Source organism: Phasianus colchicus, chromosome Z, assembly GCF_987193195.1.
Source record: "Phasianus colchicus chromosome Z, bPhaCol1.hap1.1, whole genome shotgun sequence".
NCBI classification, from domain to species: Eukaryota; Metazoa; Chordata; class Aves; order Galliformes; family Phasianidae; genus Phasianus; species Phasianus colchicus.
This window is the reverse complement of record NC_143476.1, coordinates 24,321-46,136: the sequence shown is the minus strand read 5'-3', so window position 1 is coordinate 46,136 and position 21,816 is coordinate 24,321. Positions and strand designations below refer to the sequence as shown.

The 21,816-nt window shown below is 39.6% G+C and overlaps 1 protein-coding gene across 1 annotated transcript in view; it reads left to right on the top strand.

Moving 5' to 3' along the window:
• The window catches only part of ACO1 (aconitase 1), a 36,504-nt gene that overhangs the window by 11,067 nt on the left and 3,621 nt on the right, over positions 1-21,816 (top strand). Inside the window, exons 2-17 of the mRNA XM_031610581.2 lie at positions 1,431-1,551; positions 3,807-3,975; positions 6,597-6,734; positions 8,617-8,686; positions 8,792-8,975; positions 9,461-9,600; positions 10,530-10,701; positions 11,134-11,234; positions 12,248-12,364; positions 13,634-13,793; positions 17,188-17,323; positions 17,841-17,925; positions 18,160-18,316; positions 18,874-18,998; positions 19,690-19,794; positions 20,472-20,614. Coding sequence (XP_031466441.1) covers positions 1,455-1,551; positions 3,807-3,975; positions 6,597-6,734; positions 8,617-8,686; positions 8,792-8,975; positions 9,461-9,600; positions 10,530-10,701; positions 11,134-11,234; positions 12,248-12,364; positions 13,634-13,793; positions 17,188-17,323; positions 17,841-17,925; positions 18,160-18,316; positions 18,874-18,998; positions 19,690-19,794; positions 20,472-20,614 — 2,099 coding nt within the window. The 5' untranslated portion in view covers positions 1,431-1,454. The remainder of the gene's footprint in view (positions 1-1,430; positions 1,552-3,806; positions 3,976-6,596; positions 6,735-8,616; positions 8,687-8,791; positions 8,976-9,460; positions 9,601-10,529; positions 10,702-11,133; positions 11,235-12,247; positions 12,365-13,633; positions 13,794-17,187; positions 17,324-17,840; positions 17,926-18,159; positions 18,317-18,873; positions 18,999-19,689; positions 19,795-20,471; positions 20,615-21,816) is intronic.

Here is a 21,816-nt window from a genome sequence, read left to right as displayed (position 1 = left end):
ATAAGGAAAAAGTTTGTTATGGTAAGAGTGGTGAAGTGCTGAACAGGTTGCCCAGAGACCTAGTGACTGCTCCATCCCTGAAGATGCTCAGGGTCAGGCTGGACCAAGCTCTGATGGAGCTGTAGGCTCATTGCAGAGGAGATGGACTAGATGACCTTTAAAGGTCCCTTTCAACTCAAATGATTCCATAATTCTCCGTCTATTTGTATTTCTTGAAGAGTCAATGGTATCCGGTGGGTGAAATAAACTAATTCAGCCTTTGGCCTGACAGATCATTAACGTGACACATTACTACTAACAAGTACTGGTCTTTGTGCAGCCATTTGCACCAGTCCTGGAGGCTTGTCAAAGTGGTGCATTTCATACTGTTTTTTTGTCGTTGCTTGTTTGAAAAGCTGAGACACAGGGAGATAATGTTACTTGAAAGAAGACAGGAACAGTAATGTGTGAAAACAGCAACTGAGTTTTATCTCTCTCTCTTTTTTTTTTTTTTTTTTCTTAATAGAAAGATAATCACGTTGCCAGGCAAAGGGGGGAAACAGTCTTCTTTTTCTCAAATCATTGGCTTGTTCCCAGGCATATGTCAGCCTAAAGCGTTCCCAGAAGAGCTTTGGATAGAATTCAGGTGCTAGTGTCCTAGGAACTGTTTCAGCAGGCAGTTCACATGCAGCTAAACTTTTCTGAAGATGGAGAGGTGTTTCCAGTGTGAATTCAGGCCATTTTGTGCCTTGATGTTGGAAATATTCATGGACACGTTTACATTTAACTCATGTAAGTGAGCGTGAAAAGTCCTATATCCTAGTGGGATATTTTGCCCATTGAACTGCTAGGATAGCCACAAAAACCATCTCACAGTAGAGTCAGCCTTAATTTTCTTTTCGTGGGGAATGAAATCTTGCTGACGGCAAGAGGACTCCTTGTTTTTCAAATATTCAGATAGGGTTGGTAATCTTACTGTGTAACTCCTTCTAAATCATCGTGGTTCTGTTTGGTTGAATTATGCTGATTTTTAATTTTGAATGCAGATGACTTATCTGTTTAGCTTTCAACTACTGCCACTTCAGGAACGAGATTGCACTGCTGTAGTTACTGCATCACAGGGGCTCAGAGGGCTGTCCAGAAGTAGCCTGAAGAAGACCGTAGTGCAAGCAATGTCAGTGCAGACATTGAACTTGTTTTGTAAGTCATGTGATGCCTCTTAAATTTTTACAATGCTCTTATCTTCTTGCACACCTTTTATTTCTGAGGACATATTACAAGAGGATTGCAGGGAAAGGGCACTACTAATACAGGCTATGCTGTGCCTTTTTGTCTTGCATAGGCTCTGCATATATATGGAACAGATATTTTGTGGGGCTGTGGAGTGTGTCTTTTGCACGTGGGACAGATACTGTGAAAACAGTGCTAATTCTTTTTCTTTTGTATTTTAGGGACTCAAGGTGTCTTTAATAACCATGAGCAACCCTTTTGTACAGATTGTGGAGCCACTAGATGCTACACAGCCTCTGAAGAAGTTCTTTAATCTGAGCAAATTGGAAGACGTGAGATATGGTACGTTGACAACACAGGGAAAGCATTTAATTAGCTTTGGTGAACAGTACCAGAGGCACTGCAGCGTTGGGTGATAACGAATCTGTGACTGTACAGTCACAAAGAGAAGTATGAATTCAGAAGATATTTCTTGAAAACCAAAAAGCAGAATTTATTTCTGGAAACTTAGAATTACAGAAGTACCAACAAGTTGATAGTGTTATTTTTCTCATCATGTTGTGCATGCAAACTGCATGTTGCAGTTGTGTTTTTCCAAAATGAATAAGGAGGGCTAGCCAGATTTAAGTTTTCACTCCACAGCTGTGAAAGGCTGGAAATGACCTGACTCTGATATAGCTAAATCATCCAGAAAAATTGTTCAAATATAAAAGGAACAATGAATAGAGGTGAGAATTGTTTCTGAAGATGCTTTTTCTCACTGACACTTCCTGAAGGTTCTTAGGCAACTTCTGTGTGTCACTGTTGAAAACCTTACAATCCATGCCACTGACCTAGAAAGCCAGTATCTATAGCTTATAGCTGCCTGTGTGGAGTGTTTCTCTTCCTTCAAAGAGAAAACAAGTGATTAGGAAGAATTCAGGAAACAAGCTTGGAAGAGAAGGAACATTTTGTTTGAATATTAAATGTATATCCATTGCAAGCTCAGATACCATGTAAATTAACTGTGGACCTGGTCTCTGGAAAGCAAAGATGAGTCTTAAGAGCCAGGCAAATGCATGTATGTTATCAGCAGTTGTCTTATTTCAGAATCCCAAGAGGAATAAGCTCCATGTTCTGTAAAGAAAAAAAAAAAAGGGTGAAATTCTCACAGTCCAGCAGAGAGATGGAGTAACATACCAACTGACTGTGGCGGTGGTGGTGAATTACCAACCAACAAAAAAACCACAAGTGCAAGTGATTCTAAGTGATTAGATGACTTCTATGTCTCTGGGACCCTGGATAGAACATTACAACAGACTTCTCAGGGTTTTTTTTTTGAATTGAAATATTTCAAGAGGGGATCTCAAACATCCATTATTGCAGATAAGCTTTTACCTTTTCTTCATACCCATTACTTATGGTAGGGCTGTCAAAGCTATTCTAATCTTTGGTAACATCTCACATGTACAAGGATTAAGCCAAAAGTAATGCTTTCTACTTCATTGACTCATGATATCAGGGCCAGATGCTGGTGGTGTGGCAGTAAAGGTTGAATCTTCCCACCAATTTTCCCTTACATCTTGTTGTCATGCAACAAATGGCAGCAGAGGGGCGTTCTGACAGAATGGTGTCTGGTGTGGAAGTGCAGATGAAGCAAAGGTGTGTCATTGAATTCCTCCCTGTGGAAAACACTGCATCCATTGACATTAATTGGTGCTTTTTGAATGGTTATGGACACAAAATGGTGGACATAAGCACTGTGAGGTGGTGAGTGATGTGTTTCAGCAGTTGCAGCAGTGATGTGAAAGACAAGCCATGTTCTGAATGGCCTTGCACTGCTGTCACACCGTGAAATGAAGAGCATCTCGATCAGGTCGTCCACGTGAAGCAGTGGATTGCAATTAGGGAGCTGTGTACAGAGCTGAATATCTGCTCCAATACATTGGAGATAATGGTGGCAGTGTTGGAATCTCACAAAGTTTGTGGCAGGTAGGTCCCAGGATTACTCAGACAGGAATGGAAAGAACACTGTAAGCAAGTCTGTCAGGAGCTATTTAACCAGTATGAAGATGAAAGTAACTGTTACTGGTGACAAGATGTGTTGTCACCTTCATAAGCCATAGTCAAAATGGTAGTCCACTGGGGGGTGGTGTGTGAATGGCCCCAAGAAGAAAAAGTTCAAGATGCAGCCCTCACCAGGTAAAGTGATGTGTGCTGGCTCTTGGAATAGGAAAGGGGTGATCCTTCTGGATTTCCTGGAATCTGGTCATACCATCAACTCTGTCCACGTTGTAATGCTGAATAAGCTGAAGGCTCAAGTTTCTACAATCAGGCCAGAGAGAAGACAACTTTCTCCTGCATTGATGTTATTGTGTTCTTTGTATCTGTTGTAGTTTCTCTGGAAATAATTAGGAGGCATTGCTTTTGGAGTGGCCTACATATTTCTGTCTTGAAGTAAAAGTTTAGCAGATGCACAAATACTGCAGTTCACTTTCATTCTCTTGAGAAGAAGAAAATGGTTCATCTAAACTATATTTTCAATTATTCTAGGCAGAAAATTGTATTTTTCTATTGCGTTTATACACTTCTTTATTTGTTACCTCTTGCCCATGCAGGACGCCTTCCATTTTCTATTCGAGTCCTCTTAGAAGCAGCGATACGAAACTGTGATGAGTTCCTAGTGAAGAAGCAAGATGTTGAGAATATTCTCAACTGGAAAGTGGTGCAACATAAGAATGTTGAAGTGCCATTTAAGCCTGCACGAGTTATTCTGCAAGATTTCACGTGAGTCTGATGCTCTCCACAGGTAGCAAGAGGGGTTTTTGAAACTGCAGGAGTACTTAGCTTGGGATGGAGAGGATGAGCTGAAAGAAATAATAGCAATGAAATGCTGGGAGAGACTGTGTTCACCTTTCCTGGATATTATTATGCAGACAGCTCTTGGGAGGCAAATGCTTATAATGAAAGTGTAGATGAAGTACCTCTGAGATGCAGAAATAAATATCTTCATGAAGGTCCCCAAAAAAGGAGAGAAAGTAAGATGGATATGTTTGCATGCAAATGAAGAAACTTAGAATAAGAGATTTTGCTGGTTTCTTTTTTTTTCTCCTGGTTTTCTTTTTCAGTTTATTTCTGGAGAGGCTCTAGCTTTTAATGTTTTACACTTTTCAGTCCTCATTTATAAGCCCCATCATTGCTTTCTGTTCTAAATCACTATTATTCCAAGTGTATATTTTTTAAGACTTTTGAAAAAATGAATGTCTGCTTTTCCTCAAAAATGTCAGTTGAGATTCCTACCTGATGGACTCTGAAACTAGGCCCTGTTATTGCAGTGGTGGTAATACCCATATGTTAGTGTGTCCCTGATAGATGTGAAAAGTAAATTTTCAGGTGAAACAGTAACTTCTAACTGTTTTTAATAAGGCTTTTGACATGAAAGTCCACATTACTTTGAACCTTTGTCCTGTACCTTTGTACAGAAGCTGAGATTTCAGTTCTTCTGTGGCAAGCCCTGTGCTGCTAAGCTGTCACTTTATTTTGTTCTTCAGGACTGTAATGTGTCTTGCCTGTTGTACCTGCTGGTTTGTATTTCCCCAAAGGATGGCCACTGGATGGGGGCCCAATACAGCTCAACTTTTGAAGATGTTGAGCTTTGATTAAAAAAAAAAAAACAACAAAAAAAGCTGGTTTACTAGATACTCATTTTTGGCTGTTGGCTGTTGCAAACCTTAAAAAAAAAAAAAAGAGTATGGAGGCAACCAGTTTTCAAGCAAGCTTTGTTCCCTTTGTTACTGCTTATCTTATTCCTTTCTTTCCAGCTGAATTATAAAAAAATTGTTTTAAATCTGCCGAGCAGCTGTATTTAAGAACATGTTCCTGAGTGGGAGCTTTTAGAAAATGGAGCTTTTGGTAGCCTTACAGCAGCCACGTAACAATTACATTCATAGATCATGCATTAGGATTATTGAATTTACTAGATTTCACTGTTCTGCAATTATGCTCTGTTTTTCTGAGTATATAGATGAGTATTGTCTCTGTTTCTTTTCAGTTGCATGAGGTTTGTAAATTGGTAAATGGATCTTCCTCTCACCTTCTTCCACCTCTGCCCTCCCTCAAATCCATCCTTAATGCAGCATCGGCTTCTTTCCATGATGTATGCATATTCTGGGGGAAAAAAGCCAACAATCTGCTTTAAGCTATCAAACATCAACGGCTAATAGTGTTGAATGCTAGATGATGTGGAGCCTTTTTTGCTTGGAGAAAAGAAGGCTTGGGGTGGGGAGTGACAGTTCTTACCAGTTTATGTAAGTATCTGCATGGAGGGTGCGAAGAGAATGGAGTGAGGCTCCTTCCAGTGGTGCCAGTGGCAGACAAACAGAAAGCAATGGGTTGAAAAACAGGAGGTCTCCAGGAGACATTGCAGAGGTTCTGTCCTTGGAGATATGCATAAGCCTGGGCAGTGTGCTGTAGATGGCCCTGCCTGAGAAGGATGGTTGGACCAGAGGACCCCCAGAGGTTCCTGACACCCCAGCCATGATTCTTCCTGCAGTTCTTCTGCTATATTTTAAAATTATAATATCATAATCAGGAGTCCAGAACAAATTCTTGCTCCCTGGGGCTACTCTTGCAAAAGCTTGTTCTTTGTGAGATACTGAGTGATATTAAATTATTACAGACACATCACAGACGACAGTTTTTGTCTCAGCAAGTAGCACAGTGGGATTCGTTGATGTGCAAGAGGGTTTCCCAAATGAAATCCACTTCTGAAAATAGAGGTGTTCTGTAGTCGTGCCCTTTGATCTTTAAGAGGTCTTGAATACCCTGCTCTGCCAGTAGAACTAGCAGAGGCGTGGAAGGCACTTTTCAAATCAGGAAGAAGATTCTCCTGCATTTTACAAACCTTGGAATGGATGGTCTTTGCCCTGAAATCAGCTGAAAAAACATGGCAGAGAATGGAAAAGACATTGTTGTTTTATTGCTCCGCCTGCCCCAAACTTTTCTTCTGTTTCTGTTTTTCTTTAAAGCATACTGGGAAGGAGAGCAGAACCGAGCAAAAGAAGAGAAACAAATTCAAGGTCCCAAAGGAATGCTGAATTGAACTATTTTTTCTAGAGTCCCAGCCAAGCATGTTAATCTCCTTGATGAACTTTGATGAATTTTGGTTTTGTTTTTTCATTGTTACAGCACTCAGACTGTAGATACAGTTCAGCCTGTCCTGTAGTTCTGAATTCATCTGCCTTAGAGTGCTGACTCTGAAGTAGAATAATGATCCCAAGACTTAGGATGAGACCACAGTTTGCTTCCTGTGTGGCTTCAGGCGTCTGTTCTGAGTCTCAGGAGTTTGGCTGAATTTGTTTTGCCTTTTTTTTTCTCCTTTCACATTGCCTAATTATCTTCTATTACAGAGGGGTACCTGCTGTTGTTGACTTTGCTGCAATGCGTGATGCTGTGAAGAAACTTGGTGGGGACCCTGAAAAAATCAATCCTATCTGTCCTGCTGATCTAGTGATAGATCACTCCATCCAGGTTGATTTTAACAGGCGGTAAGGATACAAAACATTTTTTACTTCTTAACGTTAGTAAGCTGGTAATGTAATTGGAGATACTCTAAGCATTTGAACTGTAACATCGTAGAACCTGAGAAATGATGAAGTTAAAGCTTTGCATCAGTTGCTGTGAACAAAATAGAAATTTTATTCTTTCTGTAATGTCTTTCTCAGCCACACAAGCCTGGACTGAATGTCAGTAGAAACAGGCCCAGTCCAGACCTGTGGTGATCACAGTTTTCCATAATAATACTGCATTATTATTAGTTGTTCAGAAATAGCTTTTTTCCACTTGCACTTTTTGACCTTTGAGGCTTCCTGGAAAGGATAGGCAAGACTCTCTCCTTTCTTCCTTATTTGTGTAAGAGCAGACCTGAGCTGCCCTGACTAGCTGTTTGCTGATTCTCTGCCTCCACGGGGAAGAGCACAAGATATTGATTAATATGACTGCTAAAAGTATAGGAAAGAAGCGCAATGCAAGCCAATCCTGAATGGCTACAGGCAGACAAATGCTCACTAGACTCACAATTAAATCTAAGACCTTTATGGAGGGTTCCTTTTACCCTAATATGTAAACATGAGCCTACTAAAATACTCTTTGAAACAGATCATTGCGTATTTCTCTGTGGTTTCCTTCTGTGTACCAAACTTCTGAAGTTTGTTGGTCTGCAATTGCCTTGCCTGCAAAAACACTCTGTATTTATTGTCCTCTGTAAGAGAGAGTTTTGAAGTGGGCAAAAAAAGAGTAATAAGTAGAAATTAAAGAACACAACATTTTAGCAATGCCAATATTTCAAGGGCTCTGCTAAATGAAAATAATGAACTTCTGAGCAGAGATGTAACATAAAACTTGTTTCGGAGCGGAATGTTGACGGAAAGTTTTTAAATGTAACCATTTTTTTCCTTCCATTTTTTTTTTTTTAATATTTTTGGCTAAAGGCTTATAGAGGCACAAGCTCACTGCTTCGGTTTTGCAACTGATGGGAGAAAAAAGGCCAAAAAATTTTGAACATACGCTCCTGTCAAAAATGAGCTGCCTCTAAATTTTTGTAGAGGTATTATTGTGAATCTTAACACTAAGGAATTAAGGAACAGTCACAAAATTAAAAATAAGACTCATCAGTGAGTTAGTAGGTGCTTTAGCAGCAGTTTAATAAACTAGAAGCCTAATGTTTTAAAATTTGTAAATGACATCTGCATCATTTTTATTAGATCTTTCGAAAGTAGTACAATTTTTTTCCCCCCCTCACTTTCCCACTGTTTTGATCACTTTTCCTGTCTATTTTGATAACTTTCATTTTATCAGTCCTATTCAGGACTTTACTTAGATAATTTTTTGCTTATAGTTACTTTTTGTCCCAGCCTTTTTCTGATTCTACTTGGACCTTGTAGGTTTGGAGGGAATATTGGCCAGTCCTGGGCTTTAGTTCTTTCAAACTCTTCAGCCCTGGGTTGAGAGCTGATATAAGTGGAAAGTTTGTTAACCCTTTCTGTCTTAAACCACAGGGATAGCTACAGCTTAACTTAAACTGCAAGGTAGTTGTGTTCCTTTTCTTCTTTGCTGATAATCCTTGTATTTATCAAGGCTATGGAAACTTCACCTTGCTCTGATGCATAGTCTACCTTTTCCTAAAATACAGGTTTCAAGCCAACCATCTGTATGATATGCAGACTAGTGCTCAGATTTAAACTAAACTTGTTAAATAATACAAGCAATATTGATTACCTTTTCTTTGCTGCTGTGATGACCTTAAAAGCTGAGATTGATCAGCATTAAAATTAGCTAGTAACTCTTCTTTCACCGTTGGGGCATATTTGACCATACATAAATCTCAGGTGGACCCTTTTGATTGTGACAGATGATTATTTTCACTTGCAGATCAGACAGCTTGCAAAAGAATCAGGATTTGGAATTTGAAAGGAACAAAGAAAGGTTTGAGTTCTTAAAGGTACTGAAGTAGTTAATCTTATTTGCATGACCAAAGATGGAACAAACATAAATTCGTCCAGTGCTCACATGTGTCAAAAACTTTTGACTCTACTTTTTGTTTCAGTGGGGCTCTCAGGCTTTTAAAAACATGAGGATTATTCCACCAGGCTCCGGGATCATCCACCAAGTGAACCTGGAATACTTAGCAAGAGTGGTGATGGATCAGGATGGCTACTACTATCCCGACAGTGTGGTGGGCACTGACTCGCACACCACCATGGTAGATGGCTTGGGAGTACTTGGCTGGGGTATGTGCAGGGAACAGCCTATACCTTTTGAGTACAGTAAACTTTCCTTCCTGTAAAACAACTTTTCTGCTTTTGATTGGTAACCAGTAGTTACAGTACATTTCACAAACAGCACACCAGTGTTCTGTGCCCTGTCAGGAGTTTTGTTCTGTTTATTCATGGCACGTTTAAGTCTTCAAATGAAACTTTTGCATGTTCACTGTGAAATCCAAGTCTCTTCTGAGTGAATTACTTAGATTTATCTAATATCTCATCTGATAGCTGAGGATCAAGGCTAGAAATATGAAACTAAAGCTTAGCCTTGCAAAAAAAAAAAACCAGCTCTGCAAAAACTGAAGACAAATGACTGTTTACAGAGGTCTCAGCCCTGTTTTACTGTGTGTCTTCTCTCAACTTAAGTCAGCATAAAATACTTATAGGTTTATATACTACTAGGACTCTTTTGTGTCTTTTGGATAGTCTGATGATTTAGTTGTTGCTTCCAGGTGTTGGTGGCATTGAAGCAGAAGCAGTGATGTTGGGTCAGCCGATCAGCATGGTGCTTCCAGAAGTGGTTGGTTATAAGCTGCTAGGAAACCCTCAGCCCCTGGTAACATCTACTGACATAGTGCTCACCATTACCAAGGTAATGAACATGCCTTTTTTTTTTTTGTCATTATTTCTGAAAACTGCATGCGCTCTAAGAGCCACTTAGGATCCCTGTGTATACTTCCATGTAGGTGTTTTGATCCTTCAGACTTATTGCTCTGTGGATTGGAATCTACTACCCAAATTTGCTATGCAAATCTGTTTCCCAAAACGTAGATAAAATAGAGCAGAGTGCTGGTACCTAAAGGCCTGTTTAATTCCTCACGTGTAGGCCCATTCTGGAATGGCAGTATTTGTACAAAGTTCTCCATTCTTTATCATCAAAATAAACAGAATGGCTCTGTTTTGAAGGCCACACTTAGAATGAGGCAATGTAGAAGCTGAAAACAGTAAGTACTGCAGTCCGAGGTCTTTGATTTACAGGCATTTTGCTCACATGCTCATAATGTGTTTATTCACTTTGTGGCTTGTGACTGAATTCAGAGTATTAACTGAGTCAGCAGTAACGTTGAGTTGAAGCTCAGCAGTATGGTAGATATGTTCATGATGGGTTGCTGGCTTTAGAGAGAACCTCCAGCTGGGGAAAGCTAATTTTTTTTTTAGTTCATCCAAATGTCGTGTGTTTTCAAACATTTGCAGTTTGATTCTTGTGGAGATGGCCATTCTTGTTCCCCTGTCTGCAAGAGTTCACTGGCAAAAAAGCACATACTGTTTGCTACTTAGAGAGTGAAGTTAAGATAAACACAGTTATTTGAAGATGGACACTAATTTAAGTGAGAGGAAGAGTATGTTCAGAAGGAACACCACATGCCTGTGTTTTATCTTCTTGGAAATTTGCAGCTCTCTGTTCTTTTTTTTTCTAATATAGCTTACTATATATAGTTTCCTGCTTTAAAATGTGTATAGAATTTTTACATAAGTCTCTTGATAACTATCAATGATGTAGTCACTATATTTTTATAATAGCACCTTCGCCAAGTCGGAGTCGTGGGTAAATTCGTGGAGTTCTTTGGCCCTGGTGTAGCCCAGCTGTCAATTGCTGACCGAGCCACCATTGCCAATATGTGTCCAGAGTATGGAGCAACAGCTGCCTATTTCCCAGTGGATGATATCAGCATTGGATACCTGGTGCAAACAGGTTAGCTACAAGAAGAGACATGAATTAAAGCCCAAAGCATATATGGTGAAGCCTTATAAGCTTGAAGCTTTTATCATATTTTTTTATCAAGAATTTGCTTATTCAGCTTGTTTCTTGCTTTTGGTGTTAATAGCTGTATTTAGGAAGAGCAGAATTTTAGGTTGTCTTGTAACTGTCTGCTTAGCTCTCCTTGAACGTTGGCTGTCCAGATTACAGAAGCAGGAACCTAATCTGCTTTTGTTCTGCAAAAGCCACTGTCTGCTCAATTACTCTGTTTCTAATGAGTCCCTAGTACATGTGTTGAAAGAGCCCTTTTGTGCACAGTGCAGTGTGAACAGTGTGAAATAGCCTGTTTTACTTTCTGTCACATAGTAGTTCCTCAGGTCCACTTGTGTTTGTTTTTTTTTTTCCTGTGTCTGGCTTTCACCACAGGCCGTGATAAAGAGAAAGTTCTGTGCACCAAAAAATATCTTGAGGCTGTGGGAATGCTGAGAGATTTCAAGAACTCCTCTCAGGATCCAGACTTCACACAGGTTAGAAATTACTGTCTTTTGACTCCTTTTTTTTATGCCCTGCCCTATTTTAATGTGATTATTATCTCTTTTTTTAAAGAAACTAAAACTAGTCAAGGTACTCCTCCTTCTGTTCCTTTGACTTTTTCTATACAGCTGTCTTATTCCACTGAGTTCTGAATTGAGCCAGCTAGCTGAGTCTCCAGGTGTGAAAATTTGGTCATCGGTATAAACTGTCAGCTGAACTCTGGCTGCTGCTGATAGCACGACTGGTTCCATGTATTTTTGAGAACGCTGGTCCAGAAATGAACAGAGTTCTTGAAGATAATGCAGATGTGTTCTCTGTAGGCCTTGTCTCATGTTTTTCCCTTGCATGTTCAGCAACTTATTTTACTGCATGATAAGGAGACTTCGAAGCTTTGTATGCTAACTGCATACCAAACAAGCTGTTTTCTGAGCAAAAAAAATCAAGATCGTAGTCTGTATCTAGGCAACTCAAGATTAGTTCCAATTTTGTAACTTATGTTCAGTTTTGTATGCTTATTAAAAAAAAAAAAAAAGAAGAAGGAAACACTATAAAATTTGAAACGTGGGTGAGGAATAAGAAACTGTGATAATTTCTTGTGTTTCCTAATAAGCTCTGAATATTTTCCCTAGGGTGCACATAGGCTGTTCTGGTTTATGCTAGTATCAGAATTTCTCCAAGCACTGTTTTCTGAAAAGGGTCCTGTTGCTAGTATGTGAAAGGACATAATTCTCTACACCATCTGCACTGTTCAGATGATTCCATCACACGTTGATCTTTCAATGGTTGGGATACTTCTAGGAGCCACACCTGGGAGCTAGCAGGGTCTCAGTGTAGATCTGTTCCTTCTCTTCTGATCTTTCCCATCTCATGTCTCTGATAATTTTTATAAACATAAAAATGTGCAGACTTAGCATTCATTCAGCAGTGAAGCAGAGCTCACATGTGACTTAACTAGCTTCAGCTTGTCGTAAATGCTGAATCCCTCTCTGCTGTTCTTACTGAATAGGTTGTTGAGTTGGATCTTCATACTGTTGTGCCTTGCTGCAGCGGACCAAAAAGACCCCAGGACAAAGTTGCTGTGTCAGATATGAAGAAGGACTTTGAGACTTGTCTGGGAGCAAAGGTGACTGGGAACATGTGTGTCTACAAACTAATGCGAGCTTCTAAAATAGTTTAGGAAATACATTCTGGAAGTGACTAGTTTGTTCCTTGCCTTCCTGTTGAAAAGTGAATGAAAGTGCTTGATTGGTGCTTGAATGCAGTATAGAAAATGATGTCATTCCTTTTGAATGTTCTTTCACCTGAAACTGTTGCTATCCTACAGTTCCTTCTGATTTTAGACCAGTATTAGGCCTAACGCAGGTTCAGTGTGTGATTGGGATCTCTAAAAAAAAACTATGTTGGGTATTGTTGTAGTTTGGACAAAGTAGCTGCTGCACTGTCCTGTGTGATGACAGGCCAGCTCCACATCAGAGCTTTCAAAGTGTGTTAAGCCTTGAGCTCTGTAAGGTAGGTTTGCGTTCACTGCTCAAGCTAGATTCAGCAATTCAAAGCTACTTCTGTCTCTATGACTCTTTCACATTGGTGTTGACGACAGAATAAAAGATATGTAGAGAATTAAATGCTTGTCTCTACATCATCCAATGAAAGACTATCACTGAAAGAAAAGCAGGATTTTAGTTCAAAATATTGTGCCCAAACTTGTAAAGTTACAGAATCAGTTTGAATCTTTACTTGATATGATATCCCTCCCTGATAACCTTATACAATAACTCTACCTGCTAAATAGCAGTGCAGAACTTCAGTGATTTAAGTCAAGAAGTTTTAACTGCAGTGATTTTGTTACGTTTCTAATTGCATTAAGGGACCTTATCTTTCCAAATCTCTAAACTTACTGCTTTATGCTGCAAACAGTGTCTTCTTGCTCTTTATCAACTGTCAGACTTTTGCCTCTCAAATCATCTTGTAACATACGTTTGTGTTTTTTGATGTTCACTGCTTAAAAGTCTTTCGTTTTATGGCTAACATCTCAGAACTAGGCTGTGTAGCAAGACTATCATGGGGAATTTTTGCTTTCCAGTATGTGATCAGGAATCCAGAGCAAGTAGGTCAGAAGCATCTGATTAAACCAAAGGGGGATAAATTCATGCAGGAAGAAAACACAAATACTTTTGCTTTGAATGCTGTTTTACCAGTAAAAAGAGAACAGGATATAGAGCCATGGAAATTATTTTTGTCCATCACTTTGACCGAAGATGCAAACCTCCAGCACCAGTGCAAGCACTGGTGTGACTGCAGACACTTCTCAGTCATGGAGTTTGCAGTTGGTTTCCAGTCAAAATATTTACATTAGAGGCATCCTATTTGATTTTTTTTCTTTTTCCTCTTACAGCAAGGATTCAAGGGATTCCAGATTGCCCCAGATCGACACAACAGCATAGTCAAATTTAACTTTGAGGGCTGCGACTTCGAGCTATCTCATGGCTCGGTAGTGATTGCTGCCATTACAAGCTGTACTAATACCAGTAACCCCTCAGTCATGTTGGGAGCAGGTAAGTATATCTGCTCGGTTTTATGTGCAGTAGTGTTTCTATGGCTCTGGCTGTGTGTTGTGAAGACAAAGACAACACTAACTCTGTTGTCGTCATTTGGCATACTAGAATTGAGAGTAGTCCTTAAGGAATAGCAGAAGAAATTCTGGACATAATAGCTGGAAATGTAGGTTGAAGTAAGTGTATTTTTCCTGCGCTGTTTTCTCTCCAGGTCAAACTGGAGCTGAATTAACCAGCACCTCTGACACTTGATTAGATGCACAAAAACTGCTCTGTAGATCTGTGATAGGAGCAGAGGAGGAACTACTGAAAGTCAGCACCACAGGGAAAGGGTCAGTGAAGAAGGGTCTGTTATTTTAAATCTGGAGGTGCTTTTCTCTATCAGCAGAGTATGAGGCGTATGCTTAGCTGTCTGAACAATTGTCTGAGGGTAGGTAGGGACAAATAAATGAGGAAAAATGTGTTCTCTGGAATTTCTGTCCCCCAGAGCCTTGTCATTTTCACCTGAACTGTGTCCAAGAAATGGTCCTAGGTGGACTTTTTTCTCCCACTCTCTTGCTTATCACCATGCAAATATTATAATATAATACAGTTGGTGTGAATATGAATAGATAAAATTTGAGCTAAGATAATTGTACCAAACAAGCTGCCTTATACATTTGTCTGTCAGTAAGATACAGCTCGTGTTTCAGCAACGTACTGTATCTCTAAGGTGAGATACATCTTCAGATGTATTGAAGAGAAGTATTGAAATGATTGAACATATGGCAAAGATTCCCACTGGTTGGGATCAGCAGTGCCATAGTACAACTCCTGATTGATAGCAGTATGAATCAGGAAGTACCACTTAAAAGAGTTTGTAAGGGAAGCTATCTTTTGAAATTAATAGTATGTGGTTATTGTTATTTATATATATATCTCTACTGCTAAGAATCTAGAGCTTGACTCTTACAGAAAGCCATGGCAAAGCTAGCTACCTTAAAATACCTGAAAACAGACAGAAGGAAATAAAGATCAGAATGTTTTCTGTTGTCCTCATCTCCTATGTTGCCAAGACTTATGTTATTGGACCCTCCATCCCTCCCACCAGAATACTGTGGGAGTTGGTTTGTTCTGGAGCAACTGATGTACCTTCCTATGAGTGGCAAGTGCTTTTTCCTTTGCTGGAAATTCAGGAAGTGAGGGAGGCCTTTTGCAGTCACATTTTATTTTGGTGAATCTGTGCAGATTAAATCAGTGAATCAAGCTTTTCTTGGTTTCAGTGTGAAGAACTCTCAAAGATCCTTTCCTACCCAGTACTTCTACCTTAAACATTTATTCAAAGATTGCAGCATAGTCAATAAGTAAGGCTATCCGTGGTCTTAAATTGCTCACTTTCAGCCAGTAGCCAGAGATTCTGTAAAAAGCTGATGGCTGAGAAGATACTTTATTTGCCAGAGCTCTCCTTGGAAGAAACATGAGGTAAACATTTGTTTTCCTCTTCATCTGTAAAAATTTGTGATTCGTTTTCTTCCATCTTCAGTGCTCCAGCAGCATCACAAGCCATCTCTGTTTCTTGCACCTTAGAGAGGAACAGGGTTAATGTTTCCCAGTTCACTTGTCCTTAATCCAACTGGATGAGGTCCATCCTGATAACAATCACAGTTGCTGAGCTGTGTTTCTTTCTTCTGAGGATCGAGAAGTGGTTTTCCTTCAGGCAGACTGTCTTTGCTCAGTTTTTTTCCTTTAGTTCTAGGTATCCTTCGGTTGTTCCACCAATGTAGTATAGTTTCCTCAAACCTTTGGCTTCCAGGCTAATGGTGTGCATTTTACTTCTCTGTAGACCATAAGATTCTGGTCTTTCGGCCTAATTATTTTACTGGCTCAAAAAGTTTAATGCACAGAAGTCTCTGCAGATACCATCAAGTTAGTACTCTGAATGCATTCACTACAGCGTAGTACACAGCAGCCTGAAAAATGCAGTGCCAAGGATCTCAACTGGATATTCACTCAGATCCAGTAGCAGCTGTAACCTTTGCTGCCTTACTCTTTGGCCTTGTCAAGCAGGGAAAGAATAATTCTTTCAGTCTGTGGTAACTGTTTATACACAACCTTCTTGAGAACCCTCAGAGATATCCACAGCAAAAATGATAATTTCTTATTCAAAGTGGAGTTTGAAATTAAATAAAACGTACAGTGCTAAAGGAAACCCAAAATATGGAAAGTTTTTCAATCTACAAGAGTATATTCTGTGCTCTATATGGTATGGGAGGGCTGTATGTTTGTATGGACAGTGTGCATATTTGTAGTAGCCTTGACAGACTTATCTGATTTAGAAAAAGAGTTGGATTAAGATTTCTCATGTCATTGCCTTGCCTGGTTTAGAGTTTGATTTTGCATTCTTTTCAGAGCTGATATTTGCAGGAAAGCAGAAGCCAACACTTTCAGAGGGGCTGTCAGCCTCTCAGATCTTAGGATGATCATCTGTTCATGGTTACCGAGTATCCAGGAACTCCTGTTCACAACAGCTGTCTCTGACAGCTAGGTGGCCTCAGCAATATCAAGAATGGGGCCACTTTTTTGATATGTGATCTACTGTTAGGCCTCCAAATCTAACGGTAGATCACAGAATACTCTAAGAAGAGTTCTCCAGGATGTGTCTAATGGAATGCCCAACAGCTGACAAAAAACAAAGTGGTGTGGTGATTATCTTTCTGCTAGAGCTCATGCTGGATCACAGCAGAGCTCACATACACTTTCTTATCCAAGTAAGCGTGTTTTGGAGAAAACTTACCATTTAAAATTTTAAAAAGGTAAAAATTACCGTATCGTCCTGGTAAGGAGCTGGAGAAGGTTTGTTTTCTGAACATTCCTCTGCATATGAACTACTCATTTAAACAGAAGGTCAGAATCTATCCGTTTCTGGCAACATATCTGTTCCACAAGATCATCTCTATGCACATTGCAAATAAGGACTGGTAAAATAGCACTCCAATAATGAATTGTGATGAGGACCAGTTGCTGCACTCAGAAGCAATATGTATGAGTGCACCAATGGGTTCTTATTTCAGCACTAAACTGCCACAGGTGGGAAGGTAACAATCCTTCATTGCATTTTTGGTGAGATGTTTGACTTATGGCTATTGTTTGTTTAACCAGTGGAGTCCTGAATGTCTGCATGGCACCCCTGTGTGCATTTTGTTGAATGTAATTTCCGATGACTTTCTAATGAAACAGAAATTGCAGACTGGGTTTACAGTTCAGCAGTGCACTTGTGCTCTAGCTGGTTACCCTCTAACTAGTGCTGTAGTCCTTTTCTACTCTCCACTTATTTAATGACACTGCTGTTACCCTGTTGATCCACCAAACTATTCCACTTCCAGGAAAAACTGCAAATATCCTTTGCATTTTTCAGGATTGCTTGCCAAGAAAGCTGTTGAAGCTGGTTTGACAGTGAAGCCTTACATTAAAACTAGCCTGTCCCCAGGAAGTGGCGTTGTCACTTACTATCTGAGAGAGAGTGGAGTCATGAGTTACCTTTCTCAACTAGGGTAAGTGAGCTTTTCTTACTGTTGTCCAGTGCTTAACTGTAAGCACTGCCAAGTGTTGCAGTGGAATAACTCTTAATCTGCACAGATTAAAAGATATGGCAGATGGCCTACAACATGCCCCTGCATGAATTAATTCAAAACAGCATTGCTGCCAGTCGTGCTGGCTGACTTAGTTCCAGGAGGGGAAACGGCTTGCTGCCTTCTTGAAGACTCATGTTTCTATGTAGGAAAACGGATTCTTTTTCAAGAATAATTGTTTTAAAATAGCATAAATGACAGTGTATTGTTGTTCATCTTGCTAGATAGCAGGAGTTTCCCAGCTCTTTGCTGTGTTCAGCAAATGGAATGTCATTGCAATAGTAAAAAGTGGTCATTCTTGAAAATGCTGTTTTCAGCAGAAGTGGATTTGTTAAAACAGTACATCTTCTGAAAGTAAGCCTTACCAATTGCTAAGGAGTTAAACACCTAGCTCCAAAATAGTGTTTTAATTCCTTGCTGATCTTCGTGCCCTGTCTAGGTTTGATGTAGTGGGTTATGGCTGTATGACTTGTATTGGCAATAGTGGACCCTTGCCAGACTCCGTTGTTGAAGCCATTTTACAGGTATGCATCAGTCAGATTTCCATGTGCGTTTTATATAGGTAAGTTATTCTCTGTGCAGTATTGAGCTAAACCTTCTCAAGTGTGCATGAAGTAAATGCAGTTCATTTTCTGTGGGAAGTACTTGGGGATCATTTGGAAGGAGACAGGTCTTTGTCTCTCCTCTTAACTGATGTTGCAGCATGATGCAACTCTGCAAACCTGCTGCACCAGCTTTCTTGTCTCAAACTTTTGCAGGGAGACCTCGTAGCAGTGGGTGTTTTGTCTGGCAACAGGAACTTTGAAGGGCGTGTGCATCCCAACACCCGTGCTAACTACCTAGCCTCTCCACCACTGGTGATAGCCTACGCAATTGCAGGAACTGTCCGGATTGACTTTGAGAAAGAGCCTTTGGGTAAGACACTGTGGGGTGCTTCTTCTCATACCTTATAAATGGAACTAGTTGGAATCGAGCTCTTAAGAAACGTTTGTCCCAAGGAGGTACTTCAAACGTGTGAGTACGTCTGGGATACTAAGCATGCAATTGTCAAGCAGCAGAGCAAAAATTGAGTCTATGTGTTGGAGGAAGGGGAAAGCCATTTTTGCCCTATGTTCTAATTCCATGGGAGACATTTTGATTTTATATGGGTGGTGGTTTTTCATGAGCAGCCTGATCTAATAGACTTTCTTTGAGTAGGTGGTTCAACTTGACAAATGTTATAGATCCTTTCTAACCTAAATTATTGTACAAATATTCTGACAGACGAGTAGGAATCACAAAAGTAGGCATATGTACAGGCATCAAGTTCATGAGGCTATCATCCATCAGATTCTTGTAGTTGAAAAAGGGTATTTCTCGTGAGTTTTTGTTGGGTTAGGAGGAATGCACAGCTGGAGTGCACAAGATATCTTTTATTTATTTTTCTTAATGGAACACGTATACAGCAGGTATAACATTATCAATTTATACAGGAATAAATGCTTCAGGGAAGAAGATTTTCCTGAAAGACATCTGGCCAACACGAAATGAGATACAGGCTGTTGAGCGTCAGTTTGTTATTCCTGGGATGTTCAAGGAGGTCTACCAAAAAATAGAGGTAAATTAATTCTTTGGGAAGTGGTTTTATTTATAAGTGCTGTGCTATTCTGAAGATGTTAAGTGAATAGGTTTTGACAGTGAAAAGAACCTTTTCCTTCTGTTGCTGTTGCTCTGGTTGTGACAATATTCAAGTGAGATTTTATTTATTATTTCAAATGGCTCCTAGCTATGTAATTAGTTCTTATGGCTAGTCGTGTCCTGAATATTGCAGATTATGGACTTTAAACAGTTATTTTTTAGGCTGATATTAGAAAGTGAGATGTTCCAGCCTCTCAGATATTTTTCTTCAGATGACATAAAATTCATCTGCATTACTTGATAGCATTAATGGCAGAGAAAAACTTGTTCTTGGTAAGCTATTCCTGTAAGTCTTCCTCAGGTACTGAAACAAAATGTTCTTGAGGTTTACATGGTAGGAAAGTTTCCTTGAGAATTAGAAAGTGTTATCTGCCTCCATAACATAGATAAATGCTAGAAAACTGGGTGAGTAGCTCTTCTTCTGCAATGAAGGGAGTGTGCTTGCGTTTCCTTACTCTTTCTTCTAATAGGTAGAGTCATTAAAACAAAGCAAAAAAAGAATATAGTGGCACAAGAACTTCCCAAAAGCCTGAAAAAAATGCAAGGCTTTTGCAGAAATCAAATCAATTGCTTCTGAAAACTTAGAGGTGGAATGTTTATGTGTTTTTCAGACAGTAAATGAATCTTGGAATGCCTTAGATGCTCCCTCAGACAAGCTATATACCTGGAATCCAAAGTCAACTTATATCAAGTCTCCACCTTTCTTTGATGGTCTGGTAAGTGTGCACTTCCCCTTTGAATCAGGCCAAACACTATAGCAACCATGACTAATCTGGAGGATGAAGGAGAGGCACATCAAGGGGCCTGGAAGCATCCATGATAGTCTGCTTCATTTCTGAGATGTTATCATTGCACTCATTCATTTCAATACACAGGCACAAGCAAATCTAAAAATTACAAGCATTCGCTATTGCTCCAAGATTTTTGAAAATTTGCCTTTCTTGTAAAGCTGGGATAGTTTTGAGTAGTAACAAAACAAATGAAGGAAAAGGAAAGGAGCCCATATATCTTCTTGCCTGCATTTTGCACTAGTTAATTCAGCACTCAGATGCAGTTTCAGCATTGTTGAAAAGAAAATGCAAATTTCGGTGCGTGCAGATGTCTAGAAATCATGGGTTTTCCTCTGTGTTCATGCATGTGCTGTTGAAGCCCTCAGCTAGCTTTTTTGCCTCATCTATTTTATACATACATGAATTTGCTGACAGGCAGCCAGGACATCATACTTGGTTTAAGAATGACTATATCTTTCATACCATTTTTTACTTTATCCTAACCTATATGAAAAGAGAGGCTCTATTTTGCCGATTTCTTCTACATATTTTGTCTTTTTGAGAAAGGTAAGGAAATTGTGTATCATTTTAAAATCATGTTCTTTGCATTTGTGGTGGCTTAGACTTTGGCTCTGCAGAAGCCCAAAACTATAGAAGATGCTTATGTCCTATTGAATTTTGGAGATTCTGTGACAACGGACCACATATCACCAGCTGGAAATATAGCAAGGAATAGTCCTGCAGCCCGTTATTTGACCAGCAGAGGGTAAGCACTACATTCTTGTTCCTGTTACAAATTGGCAAGAGGAAACGAGCCACAGTTACTATGACATGTTATGGACACACTGTCAGCTGTCTGTTCATAGACACTTGTGTACTTTGGATGATGCTTGGAGAATACGTAAAAGAAGAAAGGAAAGCATTCCTGTGTTGTTTCAGCATTTGACACTGGTTCTAAAAGCTTGTGTAGGGTATGCAAATGTATTCAACTTGAGAACTGAAGATGTTTGTATGAAAGATGATGGTTCAGGCTAGTTTTTTTACTAAGTCAATTCATAAATAAAGGAATGAGGTTCTTTTCTTCCCTATCAAAGCAGAATCGTCACAGTCCTTGGGGCCAAAAACTGGTTCTGTATTCACTTGTAGCTTGTACAGCAATTTCACATAGCTAGGATATTATGAACAACAGTCGTTTGGGTTTCAGTGCAGCTGCAATGACTGGCAGAGCTATTGTGTTTACAACAGCTTGTAGGCCAAACTGCTTCTTTGCTATGGACAGCCTGTCAGTTCAGTACTGTGGGCTCAATTTAAGACAAAAACAGGCTTTCCTGAGTCTCCCTATTCACTCTGCACATGTAATATAAGTTATTTATTCTCTGGTTTAGCCTTGCTTACAAATTCTGTGGAGTTTTGAGGAACAGTACTGACAGTTTAGAAATCAAGTATTTTCACTAGATTTAATAAATTTGGAGAGAAAATTGATAAAAACTGTGCAGTCTACTGACGATTAACTGTTTTGGCTTCTTTGGCCCACTTTGAAATCTAAATACCTCCCTTCTGAATATAGTCCAATATAAACAGTTCAATTTTATGTCATATTCTTGTGATTTTTTTTTTTTCCTTACTGCTTAGTGTGGATTCTCCTTTCATTCCCACATCCATATTTTCAAACATAATTTTTCTCCCTCAGTTCTCACTTCCAGCAAAGATTCCCTCTTTGCCCTATAGGTATTTATCACAGTGGTATCTCTAATGCTGTGGTAATAGAAATAACCATGACAAATTTCAGTAGCCAGCTATTAAGTGAAGCTGAGAAAAGCTGTTTCATGATTTGTAAGAAAGGATTGTATTGCTTCTCCTGACCCAACGTAGCAGTATCTCTGCATTACTGTCAGATATGTTTTGTAGGGCACAGGATGAGAATAGCAGTACAGCTGCTTTCTGTGTCCAGGCTAAGTAGGCAGACTT